A 19,288-nucleotide genomic window follows, 5' to 3' on the forward strand; every position below is an offset into this window, starting at 1 on the left:
TGATCTTGTATATATGGACTTCTCTAAAGCCTTTGACACCGTGCCACATAATAGGCTAATATACAAAATGAGAAGCTCGGACTGGGCGAAAACGTGTGTAAGTGGGTAAAAAATTGGCTCAATGATAGAAAGCAGAGGGTGGTAATAAATGGTTCATACTCTGATTGGACCACAGTCGCTAGCGGGGTGCCACAGGGTTCAGTATTAGGCCCCACTCTGTTCAACATATTTATCAATGACCTGATAGAGGGGCTGCATAGCAAAATATCAATATTTGCAGATGACACAAAATTATACAATATAATTAATGCAACGGAGGACAATGTGCGGCTACAAACGGACCTGGATAAGCCGGGGGCTTGGGGGGAAAAATGGGAAATGAAGTTCAATGTTGAAAAATGTAAGACTATGCACATGGGCAGGAGGAACGGATGTCACCAATATTCACTTAATGGGGTACCGCTGGGGAAAAGTGATATGGAAAAGGATCTGGGGGTATTAGTGGATAATAGACTAAACTGGAGTAACCAATGCCTGTCAGCTGCTGCAAAGGCAAATACAGTCTTGGGGTGCATTAAAAGAGGTATAGGGGCGAGGGACGAGAACGTTATCCTTCCATTATATAAGGCACTTGTCAGACCTCACATGGAATACTGCGTACAATTCTGGTCACCGGTGCTCAGGAAAGATGTTACAGTATTGGAGGGGGTTCAAAGAAGGGCGACTAAACTAATACATGGAATGACGGGACTGGAATACCCAGAGAGGCACCAAAACTGGGATTATTCACCCCGGAAAAAAGACGGCTAAGGGGCGACCAAATAACCATGTATAAGTACATGAGGGGACAACACATGGATCTCTGCCAGGATCTGTTTATACCCAGGACTGCGACGGTAACAAGAGGACATCTGCTACGATTAGAGGAAAGCAGGTTTCATCACCAACATAGAAGGGGATTCTTTACTGTAAGAGCAGTGAGACTGTGGAACTCTCTGCCTGAGGACGTGGTGATGGCAAAATCCATAGAGGAGTTTAGGAGGGACTTGATGTCTTTCTAGAGCAGAAGGATATTACAGGATATAAATCTTAGGTTAATTGTCAATCCGGGTATACAGGCAGGTAGGAACTATTAGGGGTTGGTCCAGGGAACAGTCTAATTGCCATTAGGGAGTTGGGAAGGAATATTCCCCCAAATGGGCTAATTGGTTTCTGCTCTTGGGGTTTTTTGCCTTCCTCTGGATCAACACAGGAGGATAGACAGACTGGACTAGATGGACATTGTCTTCATTCAGCCTTACTTACTATGTTACTATGTTGCCATGACTGCTGAGATGCCAGCAATGACTCTCTGGTATCAGCCATGTGTCACCTTGTTAACAAAATTGTAGATCAGTGTATCAGTTAATTGTTCTGCTATTAGGCCTAATTCCCAAGCGGCGGAAATCCACGGCGCTTCCCCGTAGCTATTAGGCGTCCGCCAAGTGAAAGCACCCGTGGCATGTTCTATTTGCCGTGGGCGTACGGGCGGATGGCTTCCATTGCAGTCAATGGAAGCCGTCCGTCACACTAGCTTCCACTGTAGCAAAGCGGAAGATAGCGTGAAAACGCTTCGCTGCCCACTGACGCCCGCGTCATATGGCATGGGCGATGCGTCATGTGACACTGCCGGCGTGTCGTGCTGTACTGCGCATGCCCCCCTGGCACGGGATACGGCACATCGGGCAGCGGATCCGGAGGGGAGTATGGGGTCTCTGGTGGAGTGCCGTGACAGACTCCGCTGCGGAATTCCGCTTGCGGAGCCTGTTGCTGCAGTGGGCACTAGGCCTTAGATTGTAGACTAGGAAGATATAGCATGCTGTTAGTATAAGTAGTGAAGGGGTTAAAGGAAACCTTTTCTATATACCAGTGCCTGCTATGGATGGGGACAGACAGATAAGTCTCCCAGACCCCCTCCATTGCATTCCTTCCCAATGAAATCCTAACGGTCTCATTGTATGTTATAGTTACACTGTAAGAGGTGTAACTCATGTTAAACATCTTAGTTGTACCCCATCATGTACTGTAATTATTCTTGGAGGTATGTACTCTTCCTGTGATCTCATTTATGGTATATAATCCACATTCACCTTTGAATACATTAGAAATCGTTTGATACCACAACAGGCTGGTGTGATTTGTATTTCTCCTAGAGGCCCAGACTTCTACATGAGATCTGAGATTGTCTTCTCCTCGGTAAACACACAAGTTCTCCTTACACACCTCTTCATTGTATTATTACAAGGTAGATATTCTCACCGAATGCAGCAGGTTTACCACCACAGATGTAACATAAACGGGTATTCCCACCCAGGGCGTATCCACAGGATATACTGTATATGTCTGATAGATGGGGACCACCACTGGGAGCGACACCCCTATACAGAACTGGGGTTCCCTGACCGTCGTGGTGAAGCAGCCGCTATTGGTTAGGTGACCACATATGTCCGCAGCTCTCCAGTCACTTCCATAGGCACTACGGGGCCAGCACAGCCCCTGCCTGGAGATGAGACCCCCATCTGTCAGCCATGTGTGGGGCATCCTGTGAGACCCCCATCTATCAGCCATGTGTGGGGCGTCCTCTGGATGGGAATCCTCCTCTAATCCATGGGGTGACGGAGAACCTGTGTCCCACGCGCTCTATAAGTGACTTCTGTATGTCCCCTATGATGTCCTCTGTATGATTACAGCCGATCCTCTCTTCATAAAGATTCTCGCAGGACCAGATCCTCCACATCAGCCAGTTTTCTCCTGAATGACCACCAAGGATGGACAAGGAGCGGAATGAGATTACCGAGATCCTACTGAACGCCGCCTTGGAGATCATCTTCCTGCTGACCGGAGAGGTGAGCGGCTCTAGATCTCTGCCTCTGTATTGTAGTTTGTAATAAGTGATGGGAAGGGTCCAGGGTCCTGTATTATGAAGGGCTTTTGGTGGTTTCACGCACAACAATTGTCGTTCAAAAAATCACCATGAATGCTGGCAGTATATAGAGGCTATAACATATACCCCATCCAGACAACGACTCTTCAGGGAAGGCCTTGTGTATATCAGCAATACAATGCTGAACCCCATACTGCATCCATCACAACAGCATGGCTTCCAGTAGAAGAGTCCGGGGTGAACCTCCCCGCCTGCAGTCCAGACCTTCCATCATACTACATCCATCACAACTACATGGCTTCCAGTAGGAGTCCGGGGTGAATCGGCCGCCTGCTGTCCGGAGCTTCCACCATATACTACATCCATCACAACAGCTTCACAGGAGAAGAGTCCGGGGTGAACCGACCGCCTACAAGTCCAGAGCTACCACCATATACTGCATCCATCACAACAGCATGGCTTCCAGTAGAAGAGTCCGGGTTGAACCGGCCGCCTGCAGTCCAGAGCTTCCACCATATACTACATCCATCACAACAGCATGGCTTCCAGTAGGAGTCCGGCGATTCCACCATATACTACATCCATCACAACAGCTTCACAGGAGAAGAGTCCGGGGTGAACCGGCCGCCTGCAGCCCGGAGCTTCCACCATATACTACATCCATCACAACAGCATGGCTTCCAGTAGAAGAGTCCGGGGTGAACCGGCCACCTGCAGTCCAGACCTTCCAGCAATAGGAAACATTTGGCGTATTAGAAAACAAAGAATCTGTCCAAGATGACCGAGGACCGTAGATCAGCTGGAATCCTCCATCAGACAAGAAGGGACAACAGTCCTCTCCCAGAACTCCAGCAATTGGTCTCCTTCCTCCTCAGAAGAGGCGATGCTACACAACGGTGGTCACGGCCCGCCCAACCTTGTGAGATGTGTGGCTGCCATTAATTTATAAATGATTTTTTTTGTTTTGTTTTTAATGAAATGGAAACCTGTTTCCCTTTGGCCGGCTGTCCACGGGCGATGCGGTATCCCGCGGCGAAGCTCCGCCCCTCGGGAGCAGGAGCCACCGCCGAATCTCCTCTGGTGAGCCCTATCTAATAGGCTGACTGCGGAGAATCACAATGATTTACCACCGACGAATAAACTGCTGTGGACAGTCTGCGGCCTTTTGCCCTTCTGATGTGTTTTTATGTTCTGTTGAGGATAAAATATGATTAGATGAGATTTCCAAATCATTGCGTTTTTAAAGTTGGGTTTGTACTATACTGGTGAGCGGTTTACACCGAGGGGACACTGGACCTTTCATTCTCTACACAGTCGTAGTGGCTGCATAACTCATATTGGGGCTATTGATTATCATGTAATTTGGGACCATATCCTACCCTCTGGGGTCGTTAGCTACTAATGCTCGTCAAGATGCCTAGTCCCGCATGCTCATGCTGCCCTGACCATCTGTATAAAGCAGTTTCAGGCTTACAACGTGGCCAGCGCGGTCTCAATGTGGCAAATTCTGATTGCCGGATTTGTAGTCAGGAAGGAGTCTATCCCTTAAGTGTCTCTCTCCATCCACAGGATTACACAGCAGTGAAGAAGACGTCCAGTGACTCTGTGACTCCCAGCATCCGTCTCCAGGAGTCAGGAGGATGGAGTCGGACCCCGGGCCCCATCATAGACCCTCCCCCGCACCTCCTGACCAATAAGGAGAAGATCCTAGAGCTCACCAAGAAGATGACGGAGCTGCTGACCGGAGAGGTGACGCTGCGGGGAATGTGGGGGACATTATACAGTAACAGGAGGGTCGGGGTGATGACTGTATGTTGTGTTGTCAGGATGTCACCGTCAGTTTCTCCGTGGAGGAGGCAGAGTATATAGGAGAACACGAGGATCTGTACAAGGATGTAGCGATGGAGGACCCCCAGCCTCGTGTATCACCAGGTAAGAGACCTCTTATTGTTCTGATTGTATCTAAGTCCCAATTATAGACGAGCGCAATGTAACTCATAGCACAGCTGTATGGCTTATGTATTCTGTTGACCGCATTGAAGAACCAGCACGGGAGAGGAAGGAAATGTAAATGAACCTCTGTTAATGGCTTTTCCAAGAGTAAACTGGCAAAAGATGTTTCCAATGAGGAGATGAGATTGAAAGTGCCCATTAAATAAAGCTACACAAAGCCTGGTTACGAACAGACCTGTTCCTCTCAGTGATTGGTTAGTGTGAGACATTCCTCTGTTAGAAACCTCAGAAGATGTGTTAGCTGGAAAAGGCTACAATATCGAAGGACCTGAATGTATTGTGCATCAATTCCGGTTATTAAGTCCTGATGGAGGACACTCGGGACGGTTTTACTCTCCCAAGGCGTGTCCTGTCACTTCAAGAGCACAAAGGGAAGTCATGAAAGTACCTCAGAGGACCCATAGAAGACTCTACAGACTGCAGAAACCTCTGTTCATGTGTCCACTGGTAGGGAAACACTGACCAAGAATGGTGATCACAGAAGGACACCACCAAGAAGAGACACTGCTGACCAAAAATAATGCACTGGGACGTCTCAAGTTTACCGATGGATGTTTCACAATGCTCCTGTGAAATTTTCTGTGGCCGGAGGAGACAAAAGTCAAGCTTTCTGGCACAAATGCATAACTCTATCTTTTGGGAGAATAATACTGCACACAAGCACCAAAACGTCATCCAACTCTGGAGCCAGGTGGGGGGGGGGGGGGGCATCAAGGCTGGGGCTATGGTAAAGAAGGCATCCTGGTTTGGCACTATGGTGAGAGGACTTTATATTTTCGGGCTATGGTGGAGAGAACATCATGGGTGTGGTGGAGGAGGCATCCTGGTTGGGGCTCTTTGCTCCTCAGGGTCTGTACACCTTATGATCATTGAGGGAACAATGAATTGTAAGGTAGATCAGAACATATTACAGGAGGATGTAAGGGCAGCCTTCCAGGACCTCACACTGAAGAGATGTTGGGTATTGCCACAAGACAATGACCTAAAGCTCTCAAGCAATCACCTAAAGAATGGTGGAGATTTGTGTGGCCAATTCAGAGTTCTGACCTATCGAGATGCTGTGGCATGAAGAGGGCTGTGCATGCTAGGCATCCCAGAAATACTGATTAACTGAAACAAATTTGCAGAAAGGAATGGTACAAAAATATACAAATCTTATTTGTAGCTACAGGAAACATTTGGTAGATGGTTGCTGCTTAAGGAAGATCTGCAAGTTATTCAATTTAAGGGTTCACTTACTTTTTCCCCCTGCCTTGTAGATGTTACACAGTAAAAGACATGAACGCTACAGCGGTCTGTGTGATAAGTTAGGCTGCGTTTATCCAAAGTTGTGTCTCTGATACAACCAGACCATATATTATTAGTAATCAATGCAGAGGGTTTACTTGCTTTCTTTCTACCAGCTAGCAGGAAGATGGTAACCTCACACATTTACACTAGATGAGTGTCTCCGCGCTCCCCTGCTCCTGCACAGGAGCTGACAGAGCGGCCAGCAGGGGGGCGGGGCAGTGCAGGAGATTTCTCTCCTCTCGCTCCCCCGCCCCTCTCCATTGAGATAACACAGTGGCTGTTCGCTACTTAACGGCCGCTGTTTAAACTGGTGAGCTTCATTGCTCCTCTCTTATGCAGCATAAAGCTCATCGCTTAGTTTAAACAGCGGCCGTTCAGTAGTGAACGATGGCTGTGTTATGTGAATGGAGAGGGGCGGGGGAGCGAGAGGAGAGAAATTTCCTGCACTGCCCCGCCCCCTGCTGTCCGCTCTGTGACCCAGCCAACTCTGCTAGCTCCTGTGCCTGGAGCGCGGGGATACAGGGACAAGTGTTGGGCATCGTTTGCCCGTCACTTCTCCAGTGTAAATGGGCCTTTAGTCGTCTTCAACTCTTCCAAAGATTTGACAGTCTTCAATTGTTCTCTCTTGCTTAATTCTTGTTTCCCTTCAGGAAGATCTTACCGTAAATGTAAAGCTCCGCATGGTTAAAGGTCTTTAATGTGATGGACGTTTTATGGTAAAATATTACATCCACACGATGCTGGTTCCAGCACAGCCTTGCCCATCACACTAGACCCGCTTGGCTACTTCCCATAGTGCATCCTGGTGCCATCCACCTGATGTAAAGTGGTTAATTGCCTTTTTCTTCCCATTATGATACCCATGCGCTTTGTGATGAAGAGCAGAACTGTCCACATCCTGCCCTAGAGGGTGTGATGCAGCCTGTTGTATCTATAAAAGTTGAGACCTGTAGCAATAGTTTGCATCCAATTTCAAACCACAATTTGCTCTCTGCGCAGCAGAGCAGCCGTCCTTGATGCGTTCCCTGAAAAAAGTCCTTTGAAATTAGTGAGACTATTGTCGCGTTTTCTGATTTTACAGTTTCATAATATTTTTATGTTTTGTAACTTGTGGATCACTTCATATTATTTGCTGGACTGAAACTGTTAATGTAAAAAAAAAAAAAAACCTCAAAAAATTGAGGGGTTTCAAAACTTTTGAATGGTAGTGCATGTTCACATCTTCAGTTCCCATACATGATTGCGTATGATGGTGGATCAGGCAGCTGTCGTCTCCCGCTCCACCATTCACTCATGAGTTTGGTGTATTCCACACCTGCGTCCTCCAAGGTGCTGAGACCTCTGTGCAGTTGGTGAGGAGCAGAACATTATCTAGTCCTGATGGGTAAACCTGGAAATGATGAGAGAAGTGTCTGATTATATAGATATACAGGAGCTCATGTATTCCGTCATTGTGTGTCTCCACAGATGGACGAAGGAGGAGAAATCCCCGAAAGAGACGTTCCCGTCTGTATCCACAGGACTGTCCAGAGGAAGACCCCGATGTCCCGGAGAGCCAGCAGGTAGATGGCTGTAAAGTCTCACCAGGATATGACCATAAAATAATTACACCCAAGTGCATTTCACATCTCTCGCTCATATCATTGGGGACACAATAAAAACTGTGGGTATAGCTACTGCCACGACAAGGCAGCACTAGGCAAAAAAAAAAATGTTAGCTCCTCCTGCTAGCAATACACCCCTGCAGGCACCAAGCTGATCAGTTGTAGCTTAGTGTCCGTAGGAGGCAGATAGTCTGATCAACAGATTTTTTTAAAGAAGGGGAATACAGGGAGGCAGGACTCTCCTTCTTAACCCATCGAGGAGGGCGACTAGGACGGAGTTAACAATCCTGTTATCGGCCCAGTCCTCAGAAAGAAAGGAGGTACATTCAGGCATCAACACAAATGTAACCCGCCAGCCAATAGAGTTCCCCCTTTTTTTGCCGTCACTCCCTTCCTTCAGAAAAAGCAGGTGAGCATGGTACGAACTTTGCCAAATGGACGTTGGTATGGGTGTATAGGTCATCACATATGATGTGGCAACCTGTAGTGTTTTTAGGTCCCCACCGAGCAATCTGTACATTTTTTTTCATGTGGATGGTCGCCTCCGTGTGTCTGTTTTGCTTTTTAGGTCGCCTCCGGCGGCCTGTATGGTATCTGAGTGGCTGGTTTTTTTTTTCTCTCTCCCCATCACGGACCAGTGCGCCAATTGCCCAGCTCCCCAATTGAATGCTACCAACTCTGCTAGGACCTCCCCCTCTTCCTGGCAGCGTGGCTGGGCTCCATTTTGAAGTGCAGCCTTGCTGGGGCTTGTACCTGTGCTACCACTGTTAGACAGCAGCACAAGTGGTGGACCAGCCAGGGAGACTCCAACCTAGATGAGTAACAAGCCTCCAAGCTTTCCTCTATGGTACACAGCCTGATACTAGCAGTAAGGGAGACTTTTCAGCTGTCCGAAGAGCCGCCTTCCATGTTAGTGGAGTCTTTCCTTTACGTGGCCAAAACGGTCTACAGAGACGTTCCTGCTTCACAAAGAGTTTGAGATGGATTATATATATTTTTAAGTCGGGGAATGGAACATTCCCGACAAACGCTTTACGATACGTAAACTGCAAGACGTCATGTACCTCTTTCGTGAGGAGTTAGTAAAGAAATGGTCGTCTTCACCTACCGTTGACCCACCTGTGTCCCGTTTGGCAAAATGCAGCACCCTGCCTATGGCGGATGCCTCATATTCCCCAGGACACCCGTGACGGGAAGATAGAATCACTAGCTAAATTCTCTTTCGAGGTAGTAGGTTCGACCCTCAGGCCTGTGTTTGCCTCGACCTGGGTTGGTAGAGCCACCACGAACTGGGCAAAACAATTGTGTAGAGGCTTTCTCTCTGGCTCTCCCCCAGAAGAATTGGCAGACATTGCACGTCATATAGGCCAGACGGGAAGATTTATCTTCAAAGCTTCCTTAGACGCGGCTAGACTCTTGGCACGTGCTTCGCAGCATCAATAGCCACACGCTGAACTTTGTGGCTTAAATCCTGGGTTTTCATTCCAACCTATTTGTGGTACCCAAGAAGGATGGATCTAAAGAGGTTGAATCATGTGAAGGTCCAGCACTTCCGCATGGACTCTCTGCTTTCAGTCGTTGCTTCCATGGTTCCCGAAAAGTTCCTGTAGTGTATAGACATCAAAGATGCTTATCTTCACATCCCCATTTGTCCTGTGCACCAGCGATTTTCTTCCAGTTCACTAGCCAAGCACCACCAGTTCACAGCGCTGCCGTTCAGATTGGCTACAGTCCCTCGATTCTATACAAAGGTGTAGGCCGCAGTAATGGCTCTCCTTCACTCCAAGGGGAATGTAGCCGTTTCATACTTGGACAATCTCATGATAAAGGCCCCAACACGACGGTCCAACCTGGAGAGTTTCCATATCACGCTGGACACGCTGTCCAGCTTCAGATGGATCATCAACCACCAAAAGTCGTCTCTCACACAGTCACAGCGCCTGGAGTTTCTGGGACTCTGTTTCGAAACGGCTCAGCCCCGGGTATTACTCCCGACATTGAAGCAGTGCCATCTCCAATGACAGGTTCGCTCATTGCAAACCCAGCATCCGGTAACTATTTGCCATTGCATTAGAGTGCTGGGATTGATTGTGTTCACTTTTTTTTTTTGGACACGATTCCGTTCATCCAGTTCCACACTCTGCCCCTCCAGTGGACCATTCTGCCGAGGTGGAACAAAGCCGTGAGTTCTCTTGATCGGAAGATCAGAATCCCACTGAAGACACAGCACTCCCTTCGTTGGTGGCTAGACTTCCCATGGATCTACCTGGTGTGATTGTTTCTGCTCCTTCAATGGCAGGTCCTTACCACAGATGGCAGTCTCTCCGGCTTGTGTGTGTGTTACTCTATGGAACCTGGTGGCACAGGGGACTTGTACAAAACAGGAAGCCAAGTTAACGATCAACGTGTTGGAGCTTCGGGCTATTCTTCGGTCACTCCATCACTTCGCCCATCAGCTGACTGGGTGCCCAGTCTAGGCTCAAACAGGCAACAGCTATCGTCGCATATATAAATAATGAAGGCGGAACTCGCAGCAGAGGAGTCATGGAGGAGGTAGCGGGGATCTTGACCTGGGCCGATGACCATCTTCCGGCACTATTGGCAGTCCACGTTCCGGGTGTGGACAATTGGATAGCCAATTTTTCTCAGCAGGAAAACGGTCGATACAGGAGATTGGGAGTTACATCCCAAAGTCTTTGAAGCAATTTGTCAAAGATGGGGACAGCCAGATGTTCCAATTGACGGCGTCCAGATTCAACCACAAGTGACCGATCTTTGTTGCCAGGTCTCAGGATCCCCAGGCACAAGCGGTGAACGTGCTAGTGACTTCATGGACTGAGTTTCATTTCCACACGCTCCCTCCTTTCCACTGATCCCTTGACTGTTCAAGAGGGTCAGGATGGAAGGCCTTCCAGTGATTCTCATCACTTCAGATTAGCCTCGACGGGCTTGGTACTTGGACCTCATCAAGCTGCTGGCAGATGCTTAGTGGCATCTCCCTCTTTGCGAGGATCTACTCTTACAGGGACCCCTCTTCCACCAGAATTTATCTACGCTACGTATAACGGCATGGCTGTTGGTCTTGAGAGCCCAGGGATTCTCAGAATCAGTGATATAAATGATGATCAAGGCTAGGAAGCTATCCTCGTTGAGGGTTTACCATTGAAGGTGGAAGAGTTTCATCCTTGGGTGCGAACGAAGGAGTTTTCACCCTATGCGCCTCTGTCTTGCCTGGGCCTTAAGTTGCATTTAGACACAAAGATGATCGCTCAAAAGATGGCTTTTGAGCGATAATTTTGCATAAGCTACTAATTAGTACTAATGCCTATTAGTACCAATTAGTAGCGTGTGAACCGCCTGGAGCTGTAGTCATGAAACAGACCACCCGCTGTTCTCTGAATAAATTCCCTTTGTTTTGCCAGGGGTCTGACAGCTAAGACCATGTTATCAGCGCTCTCCGGGAAGAACACAGCGTGCGGTCCTTATTGGCTGTTCTGCCAAACGATGGATTTCATGCCAAACTGAGATCAATTGTTTGGCAGAAAAGTGAAAGATGGGCATATTTACACCCAACGATTATTGGCAGAGTCTCATGTGGTGCAGAGTGTAAGCTCTCGCTCACGACCTGAAGGTTGCAAGTTCAATCCCCGCGTGATTCAGGTAGCTGGCTCAAGGTCAACCTTCCATCCTTCCGAGGTCGGTAAAATGAGTACCCAGCTTGGTGGGGGGTAATAAATAAAAAAATTACCTGAAAGCGCTGCGGAATAAGTTGGCGCTGTACAAGATTTATTTTATTATGGCTCAAAAGATGGCTATTGAGCGATAATCGTCTAAATGGGCCTTCTAGTTCCCTCAAGGGACAGATATGGACGGCATTGTCCATTCTTTCACCGAACACTGGCATCTAGATTGGCTGTGCGTACTTTTCTGCAGGGAGTTGCACATACTGCTCCTCCATACCCCTTGGGACCTGAACCTCGTACTGGATGCATTGCAGTCTCATCCATTCGAGCCGCTACGGGAGGTAGCAGCATGATAGTTGACCTGGAAGGTGGCCTCCCTGGTGGCATTCACCTCCATTGATTGTGTTTCCGAGCTTGCGGTGCTGTCGGCAAAACCAACCTTTACAGTTTTTCAGCAAGATAAGCTTGTCTTGCGTACGGTTCAGTCATCCCTGCCCAAGTTGGTGTCTGCATTCCATCTCAATGAGGGCATTGTGTTGCCGTCAATCTTCCCTTCTGCGGTACACCCAAAAGAACGGGCTCTGCACAGACTAGACCTTGTTTGAGCCTTATGGGCTTACCTAGATCAAACTGTCTTTCCGACGCTCGGACTCTGTTGGTGATCCCTGATTGCCCAAAATGTGGTCTCGTGGCTTCCAATGTGGTCATCTCTAGCTGGATTCATTCGGTGGTGGTAGGGGCCTACGAAGCCAAGGGTAGAGCACCCCCATTTTGTGTTACGGCACAGTCTACTAGGGCAGTGGGGGCTTCGTGGGCGGTAAACAATGGTGCTTTTGCCGCACAAGTATGTAAGACTGCAACATGGACATCTTTGCACACTTTTTCTATCAAGTGCATACTCTTGCTACGGCGGACACCTCTCTCGGTCGAAGAGTTTGACAGACTGCTATAAACTGACCGCATGCCTCCTTGATTTTCCCACCACTGAGGGACCGGTCTTTGCTGGGTCCCCCAATGATACGAGAAAAGAGGATTTTCTACTTGCCGTAAAACCTTTCTCGTTTTGTTCATTGGGAGACCCAGCACCCGCCCATGCTGTGTTGATATGTTGGATTATACGACCCTGGTCGGAAACTTTGTTCTGGCAGTTGCACATGGTGCTGGTGTTCAGTTGCAGTTGTAAACTGTTGTGGTGTTGACTGTTTTGGGGTTTTTTTCTTTTTCGTATCCTGTATGCCTGCACCAACTGCTTGCATATAAATTGATTAGCTTAGTGCCTGCAGGAGGATCTATCAGTTTTTTTGCTTAGTGCCATCTTCTAGTAGCAGTAGCTATACCCACGGTCTTTGCTGTGTCTCCCAATAGACGAGAGATTTTATGATAATTACAAAATCCTTTTCCTTTCCCCCCCCCCCCCCCCTTGTCTGTTTAGGGTGAAAATCTGATTAGTGTTAAGATTGAAGTTAAAGATGAAGCAGACGAGGCGGATATACGAACCAGTCATCTGTGTAAGGAGGGGGGTGTGGGGGTTCCTGGAGGGTCATCTAGATGCTCTCAGCATCTCATCATCCCATACAATCGGTTCCATCATTGTGTTTCCTACAGATGGACCCGATGAGAGAAATTCCCCGGAGAGACGTCCCCGTCTGTATTCCCAGGACTCTCTGGAGGAAGACCCCAATGTCCTGGAGAACGAGCAGGTAGATGACGCTGAACCCTGTAGTGCCTCTATATATGGGGGTCCTGCAGTCAAATATCTTGTGGGTCTTTTCTGGTAATTGTTAGATTCTCCACTGTGTTGTACTGAATTATTACATCTGCCAAATCAGGAAGAAGAGATGACCGCTATTAAAGTGGAGCTAGAGGACGACATGATGGGCGACCACCCGTGTAAGAGTGAAGTGGAGGAGATTCCAGTAGATGCTATTGCAGGTATGTAGTAATGGATGGAGAACATGGATTTGGAGGCTTCTTGGTGGACAACATCCCTTTCCTAGACCTCGCTATTTAATAAACTGAGCTGCTCTCTCCCCTCTTCAGTCCCGCTGCGGTCCTGGCAGAAGCCGGGTAAACGCTGCAGCATCACTGCTCATTCTCCTGGTATCAGCGCTCAAATCCAGAAGATCCGGCATGATGCCAGGAGTTGTAGAACGTGACCCTGCAGCAGAGTACAACAGAGAATAGTATCGCTAGTAGGAATAGAAGAAGGGAATAACTGAAGAAAATACTTTAGGCAGTAGTTCTCGTAGATGTAGAGATGATGCCCTCTTAGTGCTAAACTGGAGAGCACTGAACATGAGGTGAGCGGAAAATAAGTATGCAAGGGGCTACTGCCATCAGAGCAACTACAGGGAGATAGAAGGGACAAACCGGACAAGACAAACTGTTATAGCGGCATGACAGAAACATGGCTGTATTAAACCACCCAGTATGTAAATAAAGAGAGCCGCGCTAATTCATCAGCTGCCAAGCTGCCCGTGCCCCCTTTGTCTTGATTCATCGGCCGCCGAACTGACCGGGCCTCCTTTATCTTGATTCATCAGCTCGCCAGGCCCCCTTTTGTCTTGATTCATCAGCTGCCGAGCTGGCGGTGCCCCCTTTGTCCTGATTCATCGGCTGCCCTTTTTGTCTTGCTTCATTAGCTGCCCGTGCCCCTTTTGTCTTGATTCATCAGCTGCTGAGCTGGCCGGGCCCCCTTTGTCTTGATTCATCGGCTGCCAAGCTGGTCTGGGCCCCCTTTGTCTTGATTCATCGGCTGCCGAGCTGGTCTGGGCCCCCTTTGTCTTGATTCATCGGCTGCCGAGCTGGCGGTGCCCCCTTTGTCCTGATTCATCGGCTGCCCTTTTTGTCTTGCTTCATTAGCTGCCCGTGCCTCTTTTGTCTTGATTCATCAGCTGCTGAGCTGGCCGGGCCCCCTTTGTCTTGATTCATCAGCTGCTGAGCTGGCCGTGCCCCCTTTGTCTTGATTCATCGGCTGCAGAGCTGGCCGTGCCCCCTTTGTCTTGATTCATCGGCTGCAGAGCTGGCCGTGCCCCCTTTGTCTTGATTCGTCGGCTGCAGAGCTGGCCGTGCCCCCTTTGTCTTTATTCGTCGGCTGCCGAGCTGGCCGTGCCCCCTTTGTCTTGCTTCGTCGGCTGCCGAGATGGCCGTGCCCCCTTTGTCTTGCTTCGTCGGCTGCCCTTTTTGTCTTGCTTCATTAGCTGCCCGTGCCCCTTTTGTCTTGATTCATCAGCTGCTGAGCTGGCCGTGCCCCCTTTGTCTTGCTTCATCGGCTGCTGAGCTGGCCGGGCCCCCTTTGTCTTGATTCATCGGCTGCCGAGCTGGTCTGGGCCCCCTTTGTCTTGATTCATCGGCTGCCGAGCTGGTCTGGGCCCCCTTTGTCTTGATTCATCGGCTGCCGAGCTGGTCTGGGCCCCCTTTGTCTTGATTCATCGGCTGCCGAGCTGGCCGTGCCCCCTTTGTCTTGATTCGTCGGCTGCCGAGCTGGCCGTGCCCCCTTTGTCTTGCTTCGTCGGCTGCCGAGCTGGCCGTGCCCCCTTTGTCTTGCTTCGTCGGCTGCCGAGCTGGCCGTGCCCCCTTTGTCTTGCTTCGTCGGCTGCCGAGCTGGCCGTGCCCCCTTTGTCTTGCTTCGTCGGCTGCCGAGCTGGCCGTGCCCCCTTTGTCTTGCTTCGTCGGCTGCCGAGCTGGCCGTGCCCCCTTTGTCTTGCTTCGTCGGCTGCCGAGCTGGCCGTGCCCCCTTTGTCTTGCTTCGTCGGCTGCCGAGCTGGCCGTGCCCCCTTTGTCTTGCTTCGTCGGCTGCCGAGCTGGCCGTGCCCCCTTTGTCTTGCTTCGTCGGCTGCCGAGCTGGCCGTGCCCCCTTTGTCTTGCTTCGTCGGCTGCCGAGCTGGCCGTGCCCCCTTTGTCTTGCTTCGTCGGCTGCCGAGCTGGCCGTGCCCCCTTTGTCTTGCTTCGTCGGCTGCCGAGCTGGCCGTGCCCCCTTTGTCTTGCTTCGTCGGCTGCCGAGCTGGCCGTGCCCCCTTTGTCTTGCTTCGTCGGCTGCCGAGCTGGCCGTGCCCCCTTTGTCTTGCTTCGTCGGCTGCCGAGCTGGCCGTGCCCCCTTTGTCTTGCTTCGTCGGCTGCCGAGCTGGCCGTGCCCCCTTTGTCTTGCTTCGTCGGCTGCCGAGCTGGCCGTGCCCCCTTTGTCTTGCTTCGTCGGCTGCCGAGCTGGCCGTGCCCCCTTTGTCTTGCTTCGTCGGCTGCCGAGCTGGCCGTGCCCCCTTTGTCTTGCTTCGTCGGCTGCCGAGCTGGCCGTGCCCCCTTTGTCTTGCTTCGTCGGCTGCCGAGCTGGCCGTGCCCCCTTTGTCTTGCTTCGTCGGCTGCCGAGCTGGCCGTGCCCCCTTTGTCTTGCTTCGTCGGCTGCCGAGCTGGCCGTGCCCCCTTTGTCTTGCTTCGTCGGCTGCCGAGCTGGCCGTGCCCCCTTTGTCTTGCTTCGTCGGCTGCCGAGCTGGCCGTGCCCCTTTTGTCTCTATTCATCAGCTGCCCGTGCCCCCTTTGTCTTGATTCATCAGCTGTAGAGCTGGCTGTGCCCCTTTTGTCTCTATTCATCAGCTGCCCGTGCCCCCTTTGTCTTGATTCATCGGCTGCCCATGCCCCTTTTGTCTCTATTCATCAGCTGCCCGTGCCCCCTTTGTCTTGATTCATCAGCTGCCAAGCTGCTCGTTACACTTTTGTCTTGATTCATTGGCTTCCGAGCTGGTCTAGGCCCCCTTTGTCTTAAAAGCTTGTTGCATCGCACAGGAAACCCTATCTATCAAAAGAAAGGGGGTAATGGATACAGATTACACCCTGACTACAGACAGCAAACACAACAGAATGGTCCCCAGTGCTTCTGTTTCAGTTTGCTTTCATTGTCCTTTTAGTTTGCCCCTGTGGTTGTTGTCACCAGCCCCATGCCCAGGTACTTTCAGCTTACCTCATGTTCAGTCCTCTCCCGCTCCGCTAGAACCATCTCTCCACCTGCTGATGGTTTCCATCCATCTACAAGGACTGCAGCCTGAAGTAAACCCCCCTGGATTCTTCCTACGAGGATCCTCAGATGTGACGCCGTGAGACTGTCTGTGTGATATCCACTGACGGCAGCCAGTCATGGAGGCAGGAGACATACGGTGGGGGGGGGGGGGAACTCGGGAACCGAATTGTCAATCTTCAGAAACCCGTTAGGTGAAGAAAGAACATTAAAAGTGATTTGATGTTTTTATCTCCTGCTGGCCATTAAAGTCCATTTTAGGACCACTGGTGCCGAGTTCCCTTTATCGCCACCAGATGTAAGCTAACATCCTGGCTGGGAAGCAGTTCCCTCCCCAAGATGAACGTTTGTCCTATGGATGGCATGGGCTCAGAAGTTGAGCTCAAGCCATCTACAACGGCCAGGTATGAATGTTAGCCAGCCCCTCACTGCATCAGCAGGTATCAATGAGAATGCAGATCGTGACATGTAAAGGATTCAGAGGGGAAAGGGCACTTGCTCTCTGTCATCAGCCCTATGCCAGGTAATCGTAGAGGGCCAATGGGTTGCCATGGCAATCGAATGCCAGACAATGGTGTCTGGCATTTGGCTATGCCAATGATTACTATGCTTAGCGATAATACATTGCAGTACAGAGGTACTGCAATGTATTATCGGTGTGGTCATAGTATTGCGGATTCAGGTCCCCTACAGGGATGTCAAGAATGTTTTACTATTAATAATTTTTTTTTTTTTTTTTAAACTTGCGTGATTTTCCTCTGAAGGGGGAAAAACCCCACATGCTTGGTATCACCGCATCCATAAGGGCTTCTTCAATAAATTGAACACACTATTTTCATAGACTGCTATGACCTGACTGCAAACTGTTTAAAAAAAAAGTCAATGGAAAAATAAGAATTTGTGGTATTTTGATCTCCGCAATGCTAAAAAAAAATATTATTGTGCAGAAGTGGAAAAACTTAAAAATAAATTAAATCGCTTTTTGTTATTTTTGTAGTAGTACCGACCTCCACAAAAAAAATTCTAGAAGCTTTACATAAGTACCCAGAGGATGGTATGAATAAAGACTACAGCTCGACACACAAAAAAACAAGCCTGTGCACGGAAAAATAAATGTCATGGCTTTTGGAAAGTGGGGATGAAAATCCCCCAGAGTTGAGTGTTTTTTCATACCAGTTTGAGGTACTGAAGACTTTTGGGTTGCTTTTCATTGCATTTTTTTGGGAGGTGAAGAAAAGGCAATTCTGACATTGGTCTTTATAATGATTCGGACGGCGTTCCCCCTGTGAGATAAATAACAATAGGTTTTCTTTGTCTGGGTCGTTATGAGCGCGATAATATCTATCTGCCACGTCATTAAAACATTTTTTTTGTATTCTATCTTAGTTACGGTTCCTTAAAAAAAAAATCTATAGGAATGCGTTAGTTACGTGAAAAGGGCTGTAAAAACTGCATTTTTACGGCACTTTTTTCAGGCAGGTCCGCCATGACAGTTACCCTGCAGGTTCGGTCCAGGTCCATCCCGCTGCTCTCCAGAGCCACGGCACTGTTCCGTCAGTTCTTGGCTCACTTCCGGGCTACAGGATTCATAAATTCCACAGCTCAGTCAATCAGTACAGCTTTTGAATAACCAATCACAGCCATTGCTTCATGAAGGCGGGATTTATGAATCCCGTACCCTGGAAGTGATCCTGTGTCGGCGGCTGGGGGCTTTGTTGGTGTGTTTGCTGCTCCAAATACGCAGTAAAAACACGCCTAACCATAAGGATTGGAAGTTGGGCTCTCGCACAGATCGGGTCGTCCTGCTGTTGTCCCTCCCGGGATCCTTCTACTGGCATTGGAGCGGTGGGGCTGCAGTGGAAGAAAGGGACCTGACAGGAGTGACGTCGGCGGCACCCGATCTGTATGTGGGAGCCCAGCACTTACCCTTATTTCTTGGGGGGTCTTTTGAGTGTGATTCTTTTGGGGGTGTCTGCTTTTCTTGGTGAAGGGTCTATCCACTATTAAACAGTACTATATGTAAACAGATGAAGCCCCGGACAACATGAGTGCAAAAAGAAAGAGCTATTCCATCGAGTTCAAGAAGGGCATCGTGGAGGACTCCCAGGGCAAAAACCTGACGGCTTTCTGCAAAGAGAAGATGTTGGATGTCCGAATGGTCCGAAAATGGCGAGCTGACTACGATTACCTCAGTCAACAGGTGTGCAAGGGTAATGCTAAGAAGCGCCGGTGTGGGTCAGGTCGGCAGCCATTGTTTCCAGAGCTGGAAGACATTATCTGTGAGTGGATTGCTGACAGGAGAGCGAAGGCTTTGGTTGTGCGCAGGGCTGATATTCAAGAATTTGCTCTTTCAATGGCGCCACAGTTAGCAATATCCCCAGAATTCAAAGCATCACAACACTGGCTGGACAGCTTCCTTCAGCGATGTGAACCCTCTCTTAAGATGATCGACACTGTCCTGGGGGGCGTATATTAAACGTAACCCGGAGCACCAGTCTGACAAAACTTGGATGGAGTAGATGTTAAAATGTGGACTGACACCTCTGAAGAGACTGACTATTGGTGACGAGAGCAATATAGACCCGCGGACCCAAGAGAAAACACAAGTGGACACAGGTAACCTTGCAGAAGCTAGTAGTTTGACAACACTAATGATGGTGGTGACCAGATGTAAAATGTCACTTTGGGACAGCTGAGTTGGGGGATGGTTATATTCTTGGTTAATATATATATGAATGATATTTGGTGACTTTATTATATCTCAACAAGA

The 19,288-nt window shown here is 49.4% G+C and overlaps 2 protein-coding genes across 3 annotated transcripts in view; both read left to right on the plus strand.

Moving 5' to 3' along the window:
• Positions 1 to 19,288, plus strand: part of LOC136627280 (oocyte zinc finger protein XlCOF22-like) — a 357,854-nt gene that overhangs the window by 75,024 nt on the left and 263,542 nt on the right. The window lies entirely within an intron of this gene.
• LOC136627276 (zinc finger protein 345-like) overlaps positions 1 to 19,288 on the plus strand; it is a 46,230-nt gene that overhangs the window by 4,383 nt on the left and 22,559 nt on the right. Inside the window, exons 2-8 of one of the 2 annotated variants that reach the window (XM_066602249.1) lie at positions 2,750 to 2,885; positions 4,493 to 4,672; positions 4,750 to 4,855; positions 7,694 to 7,788; positions 12,946 to 13,021; positions 13,119 to 13,213; positions 13,343 to 13,445. In XM_066602249.1, the coding sequence (XP_066458346.1) occupies positions 2,808 to 2,885; positions 4,493 to 4,672; positions 4,750 to 4,855; positions 7,694 to 7,788; positions 12,946 to 13,021; positions 13,119 to 13,213; positions 13,343 to 13,445 (733 nt within the window). In that variant the 5' untranslated portion in view covers positions 2,750 to 2,807. Of the gene's footprint in view, positions 1 to 2,729; positions 2,886 to 4,492; positions 4,673 to 4,749; positions 4,856 to 7,693; positions 7,789 to 12,945; positions 13,022 to 13,118; positions 13,214 to 13,342; positions 13,446 to 19,288 lie in introns of both variants that reach the window. The other variant, XM_066602251.1, reaches the window with a different exon arrangement.

The sequence above is a fragment of the Eleutherodactylus coqui genome, chromosome 5 (genome assembly GCF_035609145.1).
Source record: "Eleutherodactylus coqui strain aEleCoq1 chromosome 5, aEleCoq1.hap1, whole genome shotgun sequence".
Taxonomy (NCBI): Eukaryota; Metazoa; Chordata; class Amphibia; order Anura; family Eleutherodactylidae; genus Eleutherodactylus; species Eleutherodactylus coqui.